The sequence below is a fragment of the Triticum aestivum genome, chromosome 7A, assembly GCF_018294505.1.
Source record: "Triticum aestivum cultivar Chinese Spring chromosome 7A, IWGSC CS RefSeq v2.1, whole genome shotgun sequence".
Lineage (NCBI taxonomy): Eukaryota > Viridiplantae > Streptophyta > Magnoliopsida > Poales > Poaceae > Triticum > Triticum aestivum.
In genome coordinates, this window is record NC_057812.1 from 85,419,211 (window position 1) to 85,426,847 (window position 7,637).

General features: G+C 44.3%; 1 protein-coding gene across 1 annotated transcript; it reads left to right on the forward strand.

The window, feature by feature from the left end:
* Positions 1-872: 872 nt before the first annotated feature.
* On the forward strand, positions 873-2,280 carry LOC123151837 (early nodulin-93). The gene is made up of 4 exons (XM_044571480.1): positions 873-1,099; positions 1,223-1,284; positions 1,363-1,438; positions 1,696-2,280. Exons 1-4 carry the CDS (start codon positions 1,036-1,038, stop codon positions 1,785-1,787), a joined length of 294 nt encoding a protein of 97 aa, XP_044427415.1. The 5' UTR covers positions 873-1,035; the 3' UTR covers positions 1,788-2,280.
* The last annotated feature ends 5,357 nt before the right edge of the window (positions 2,281-7,637 follow it).

A 7,637-nucleotide genomic window follows, 5' to 3' on the forward strand; every position in this document is an offset into this window, starting at 1 on the left:
CCTTCTATGATGCATACAGTTCCGCTATTTGGGCCGGCCTGCGGCTTTTGTCACGCTCTTCTTATTGGAAAAAGTCCATTTCAAACCTTGAACTCGTAGAGGTCAGGCGGCACAAGAGAGCAATTAGTTAACGAGCGCTCCTTCAGGAGCTAGGCAGTGATCAGCGCCACTTGACGCGCTCTCGCCCATTCGCCACGTGTCGCGTTCTGGGCACTCCCTCGGATTTTTTTTCTGCACGCGTTTTTGGCTTTTTACACGGTTTTTTTTGGGGGTTTTCGACGTTTTGATTTTCCACAAGTATTCCTTAGATTTTCGATAAAGAAAATTCGAATTCTTTTTATTTTGCATGAAAATACTCGTTTTTTGTGAGAGTCACGATTTTGCTTGGCGAGAGTCACGGCCGTGCCTCTCGGAAACGAAAAAAACACGTTTTCTGTTTTTTTTCTTTCGCGAGAGTCACGGTTTTGCTTCCGCGAGAGGCACGGTTGTGCTTTCGCGAGAGGCACAACCATATCTCTTGAAACGAAAAAAATTATGTTTTCTGTTTTTTTTTCTTTCGTGAGAGTCACGGTTTTGCTTTTGTTTTTTTTCATTTCTGAAAGTACATCCCTGATTCTCGCAAAAGCACAACCGTGCCTTTCGTGAAAGAAAAAAAAACGTGTTTCTTCCCATACCCACAGGTACGCATCGCATCCCTAGGGAGTACCGAGTATCTAGTTTGTAAATATGAAAAGTTCACATAGCAGCCCATGTGGGCCCAGCCTTTTTCAGTAGCCGCCCCTGCACATGGGACTGGACTCTTTTTTCTTTTTTTAGGGTTACATGGGACTAGATTCAGTGGATGTTGAATTGGCATCCATGTATATTCAAATACACATCCAGCGAGGTCAAGGACACCCGTGTTCCCTTTCGTATTTGATTTAAGAAGTTGCCGGCGGCCATGGCAACTCGGGTCATCACCAACCGCGTCGTTCAATCGGAAGAGGCTATAGGAGAAAGAAGCCGCAAGGGAGGAACAGGACGGAGCGAGGAGCCATGGCCGCCAGGAACTTCTTCGTCCGATCCCCCAAGGAGGAGGAATCCAGCGCCGCCATCCGAGGTACCCAGAAGAGAAAAGACCTCCCACCCTCTTTCAGTTCCACCACCGTCCCGGATCCATCTGGAAACCAATGCTGTTACTGCCTCTTTATGTTTGCTTCCTGCGCGTGTTATCTTGTTGCAGAGGCTGTCCTGTTGGGAGGGAAGAACGCCGCCATTGCAGGCACCGTGGTCGCGGTTCCCACGGTGCGTGTTTTTGTGTGCTGAATTCTTGTGTGCATGCTCGCATATATCCTGACTTCTGTCAGATTTGATCTTGCGCAGTTCGTTGCCTGTCGTGTCCTTCCTTGGGCCAAGCACAATCTGAACTACACCGCGCAGGCGCTCATCATATCGACAGGTACCATCCTACCGAATGATTCAGCCATCCTAGTTACTTGATCAGTGTCGGTGTTCTAGCTTCAGACAGTAGAAGGTGATACCGTACGTTAGATTGATGATGAAAGCCATTTCTTCAAGGATCATGCGTATTGCTTTACCACTATTGGATTTGGAGGTCGTCCGTAGCTCAAAAGGAAGATTATTCTTGTCTGCCATGCTCAAGCAACACAAAATTGGGAGTTTAATTGCTAAACAATATCCCTGTTTATTGGACAGCCTGTGTGGCCGGGTTCTTCATCACCGCGGATAAAACCATTCTACGAAACGCAAGGCAGAACACCATCGGGAGGATCGACGAGTCGACTTGATCCAGGACTGTACAGAATCGCAGGCCCTCTGTTCCATCCATGGATGGTGCTGCATGAGGAAACGTCGGATTAATTTCAGTTTCAGTTTGTATGTACCTGGCAGTGTAAAGAGAGTTGCTGCTTTCTAGAGCAGGAATACCGGTTCGTAGCGCTTACCTCGGAGGCGATATTCCTGGCGATCTAGGGTTGGTGCATCGCCGCCGCCGCCGGCGGCCGCTGGCCCTGTGACCTCCTCGTGAGGCTGGCTTGATGCACTAACGAGGTGCCCTCTCTTCAGGTTCCCGTTCCCCTGACTAACAAAGTCAGGGTTTTGATGTCCTCCGGCAGCTACGCTGATCGTGAGTTCTCTTTATAAATCACTCATGTAGGAAATACTTATGTGTGGCTTGCAACATTTTTACTATATAGTTCCTGGAATATGTTTACCTCGATATGGAATTTACCGATGCACTTGAATATTGCGTGGAATACATGAATGGAATATAGTTCATGGAAGCCGGTACATATATGCTGGAAACAGTATTTATTAATGCTGGAATATTTATTGTACTAAATGTATATTAGCCCGGGCACAACATATTATGCAATGACAGGATTCATGGGATTGGCTCCATGAATTGGTAAAGCCTGTGAATTCGAATTGTAATTCAAATTCAGCGTGCGACTCACACATACGTGCTTATGGGACAGTTTGCAGATGAAACTCCTTGATGGTTACCTTTTTTTTTTGCATTGGATGGTTACTAATGATCGTGGTTGGTTAAGTTAACCTGAGTCTTCGTTTAAACAGATTTTATCTGGACATTTATCTACAGTAACTAGAATAGCACTATATATAAAGGTTCCTAACCCCTAGCCTCAATTGATCATTGTGAGCGGAACCACGGAAAAGGATCGAGGAATAGGGGTTAGACCGTGTGCGTATATCTCTTACATTGGCACCAGAGCCGATTAAGGGTTTGACGATTTTGTTAGTCGTCAAATCAATTACGATCTGGATTAGTATTCCGCTGCGTACTCTGTCTTTCTTTCCTTAAAAAAAAGGAAAGAGATAGGCATGTACGTACACAACAGCTCCACCCAAGATTAGATCGATCTGGCTCGATTCCTCTCGACCGAGCGCCGCTGCCGCATTGCTCGACCTCCACCAATCAGCGCCGCCGCTCCGCTCGCATCAGCGCCCAACGCCGCCGCATCCACCCCACGCCCACATCTCCACCTCTGGTCCGCCTCCCCATCCACCTCGGGCCGACCCTGCCACCGCTCGTGGCCGGCTCCTCCTCGACGTTCGCGCCGTTCCCCATCGATGTTCGCCCCATCAACCTTGCCGAGCCGGAGGGAGCCCGCCGTGTTCGTCGCCAGCTTACTGCCGCCTCGTCAAGCTCGCCCTGACCAACTCTCGCCGGCCTGCTTCGCGTCCACGGCAAGGACTGCTCCGACATCAACAACGACAGGAACTTCAGGTAACTGAAGAAGAAACCAATTTCAATGGCTTCCAATGGGGTGTCCGCTGAATTACTCCGTGCCTACAAACTTGATGGAACAAACTACACGGTTTGGAAAAGGAAAATCATGTTCTTGCTTACGGCTGAGAATATTGATTATGTTTCTGAAACTCCGGCGCCTAACGAGCCAGCAGAGGATGCTACAGATGAAGAAAAGCAGGAATACAATGATGAACTGAAGCAATGGACCAAGGACAACAAGACTGCCAGAGTTTATATCCTTGGCTCGATGACTGATTCGTTGGCTGCGGAATATGAGTCGGATAGAACAGCTTATGGAATAATGCTCAGGCTGGAACAAGATTTTGGAGAAGTTTCCCTTGTGAAGGTGCTTAGTCTTGTGAACAAGTTTCTGACATCGAAGATGGGTGATAAAACAGTCAATGAACACTTCAACAAGCTCTGTGTCTTGGCGGAAGAATTAAAAACTGCTGGTTATCCGTTCCAGGAGGAAGTACAAGTCATGGTTGTTCTGAATTCTTTGCCACCATCATGGGAACAGTTCAAGATTTCTTTTTGTCATTCAGAACGCACACTCAATATGAGGAACCTGAGGCAACACTTGCTAATGGAGGAGGATCGCAGGCTTAACTCAGGGAAAGATAAAGCTTCTTATCAGCCAGAGCTTCACCTTGGTGAGTACAAAAACAATGGGAACCGGAGGAATTGGAATAAGAGAGGAGGAGGACCGGACCTAAGGGACAAGATCAATTATAAACGTGACAGGGATCAAAGGAACTACAGAGATGAGAGGAGGGACAGGGGGCAGCATGGAAATAACAACAACAACAACTCTTTTCAGAAGATTGACAAGAGGAACTACAAGTGCCATAATTGTGGTAATACAGGCCACTTCAGGTCAGAATGCACCAAGAGGAGGAAGCCGAACAGCGAAAGGGATAATTTTCACAAGGATGACAGCCGCAAGGGGAATCAATCCCCTGAAGGTATTACCGATGTTTATGTTTGCACTGAATCCTTATTTACTACTACTTTTCAGAATAGTTGGGTAGTAGATACTGGTGCAACTTCACACATAGCTAGAGAAATTAGCTCTTTTGCCACACTCAAAACAATTCCAAAAGGAACAAGACATGTCTATTTAGGGACTCAAGCTAAAGCAGACATACTAGGAATTGGAAACTATGTGCTTAAACTCCCTGATGGAGGAAACTTAGTGTTCGAAAATGCACTTTATTCACCCAATATGAGAAGGAATCTAGTTTCAGTGTCCAAACTAGAGTCAATTGGATATAGAATTATCTTTGGTGATGGGAAGGCTAAAATTGTCTTAAATGGAAGATTATTACATTCAGGCGATAGACATGATGGACTATATTTTCTAAATGACATCATGGAAAATAATTGCTTAGTAGGCGAAGATAACTCCGTTGTGAGGAATATAAATGGACAGAATAATTGTTCCGAATCTTACTTGTGGCATTTGCGACTTGGACATATATCTGAGAATAGGATTAAGAGACTTATTAGTTCTGGAATTTTGAACTTTAAGTGGGAGGATTATGGTATTTGTGAAGCATGTATTATGGGTAAAATGACAAGGTCGCCTTTTCCCAAAGCAAATAGATCAACAGAACAACTTGCCATTGTTCACTGACATTTGTGGGGAATTTTCCACACCCACTTTGGGAGGGCAGAAAATCTACTTTATCACTTTCATAGATGACTATTCAAGGTACGGTTATGTGTATTTGCTTAAACACAAATCGGAAGGATTTGATGCTTTTAAAGTGTTCAAAGCGGAAGTGGAAAATCAGCTAAACAAGAAAATTAAAATACTTAGAACTGACCGTGGTGGTGAATACACGTCAGGAATACTAGATGATTTCTGCAAAGAACATGGCATTATTCATCACTATACCTTGCCATATACTCCACAACAGAATGGAGTGGTGGAAAGAAGGAATAGGACTTTAATGGATATGGTTAGGTCTATGATGGCTTATTCTGACTTGCCATTGTCTTTTTGGGGAGAGGCACTTCACACTGCTGTATATTTATTGAATAGTATATGCAAGCTTTTCAATCTGCCATTCATGACTGTGAGCTAAGAGACATGGGTTTCCTGGGGGACCAGTTCACGTGGCAGCGAGGTCGCATTAGAGAGCGGCTGGACCGTGGCCTGATTAATGACTCTTGGGGTGCCCTATACCCCCATGCAGCTTTACAGAATCTAAGTTACAACCATTCTGATCATAGACCCTTGCTTGTGGACACGGAATATTACTTACCTAGCACTGGAAGTGGCAACCAGGTGAAGCGCTTTGAGGCTAGATGGTTGAGAGAAAATAGCTTTGCTGATCTAGTCCAGGAAACATGGCAGAGGGTTGAAACCAATCCGAACCTCACTTCGGTACAGGCCAAACTGGACCGTATGCATGGGATGTTCCATGACTGGGATCAGAGAGTGCTCAAGAAGCCAAAGAAAAGACTTCGGCAGACACAAAGGGAGTTGGAAAAATTAATGACCGGCCCTATGAATGATGAGACAGAGGAGAGGAGAAAAGAGCTTTCTGAATTGATTGAGTTTTTGCTAGAACTCGAGGAAATACATTATATGCAAAGATCGAGATCCAATTGGCTCCAGTTCGGTGATCGCAATACGGGTTTTTTTCAGGCATATGCTACGGCAAGACGGAAGAAATTTTTTATTAAAAAATTAAATGACGGACAGGGAAATATATTGGAAGGTACGAGTCTTCTTAGTCCACATATACGAAGCTACTTTAATAACTTGTTCAGCTCAGAAGTTCAACAGGTTGATCCGGCGATACTACAAAAGGTCCAGTCCAAAGTGACAGCCCAAATGAATGATTTCTTAATTGCACCGTACACTGCAGATGATGTTCGCAAGACTGTGTTTAGTATTGGTGATCTAAAAGCACCTGGACCGGACGGCCTCCATGCATTATTTTTCAAAAAGTTTTGGCATGTCCTGGGTGACGCCATTACACAGGAGGTATTATTTGCGTTAAATAATCGTCAGATTCCGGTTGAGCGGAACGATACGTCTATTGTGCTGATTCCAAAAATAGACTCACCTGAAATGATTACTCGGTATAGATCAATAACTCTATGCAACGTTTTGTATAAGATCATCTCAAAAATGTTAGCTCTGAGACTGAAGAGTATCCTGCCAGAAATTATTTCGCCAACTCAGAGTGCCTTTGTTCCTGGTAGATTGATAACGGATAATGTGTTGATTGCGTATGAGTGTATTCATAAAATCAAGAATAAAAGAGCTGGGCGGACAGGCTTGTGTGCAGTAAAGCTAGATATGCATAAGGCTTATGACCGTGTGGAATGGATCTTTTTGAGAAGCATGATGCAGAAGCTTGGTTTTCATGCACAATGGATTGAGATGATTATGTCTTGTGTTAGCTCTGTGAGATACAAGGTTAGATTTAACTCTCACGAAACAGAAATTTTCACTCCGACGAGGGGTATTAGACAGGGGGACCCTCTCTCTCCATATTTGTTCCTTATTTGTGCAGAAGGACTTTCTAGTATGTTGCGGTATGAAGAAGAAGTTGGTGACATGGATGGGATTAGAGTGTGTAGAAATGCATCATTAGTTTCACACCTTTTATTTGCTGATGATTCTCTAATTCTCATGAAAGCAGATGTGTTAAATGCAACTTCCTTACAGCAGACGCTAGATACCTATTGCCAGAGTTCAGGACAAATGGTGAGTTTGGCTAAGTCAAGTATTTTCTTCAGTCCAAATACAAGTGTAGTGTCAAAAGCGGAGATTTGTGAGATTCTGCACATTAATACAGAAGCATTATCTGACAAATACCTAGGCCTCCCAGCTCTAGTGGGAGCTGATAGAAGTAACTGCTTCAGACATTTTGTAGAGATAATTAAAATTAGATTATTGGGATGGATGGAAAAAATATTATCTACAGGAGGGAAGGAGATCTTATTAAAAACTGTGGCCCAAGCTATTCCTGTTTTTGCTATGTCTGTTTTCAGCTTGCCGAAGGGAATTTGTAAAGAGATCACGGATGCTATTGCACAATTCTGGTGGGGTGATGATAAGGAGACAAAAAAAATGCATTGGATGGCGTGGTGGAAGTTGTGTATCCCTAAGTGTGAAGGAGGCATGGGGTTCCGTGACCTCTACTCTTTTAACTTGGCAATGTTGTCCAAGCAATGTTGGAGGTTGATCAATGACCCGCATTCTTTGGTTGCGAGAGTTCTCAAGGCAAAATATTACCCAAATGGTTCCCTTATTGATGCTACACCAAAAAATGGGTCGTCCTTCACATGGCAGAGTATTTTGAAAGGATACATTTGGAGGATTGGGACTGGTGAACATGTT

Coding starts and splice junctions, on each gene's coding strand:
- LOC123151837 (XM_044571480.1), top strand. CDS start 1,036: ATGGCCGCCAGGAACTTCTTCGTCCGATCCCCCAAGGAGGAGGAATCC. Junction 1,285..1,362: donor CCGTGGTCGCGGTTCCCACG/GTGCGTGTTTTT, acceptor GATCTTGCGCAG/TTCGTTGCCTGTCGTGTCCT. Junction 1,439..1,695: donor GGCGCTCATCATATCGACAG/GTACCATCCTAC, acceptor TTTATTGGACAG/CCTGTGTGGCCGGGTTCTTC.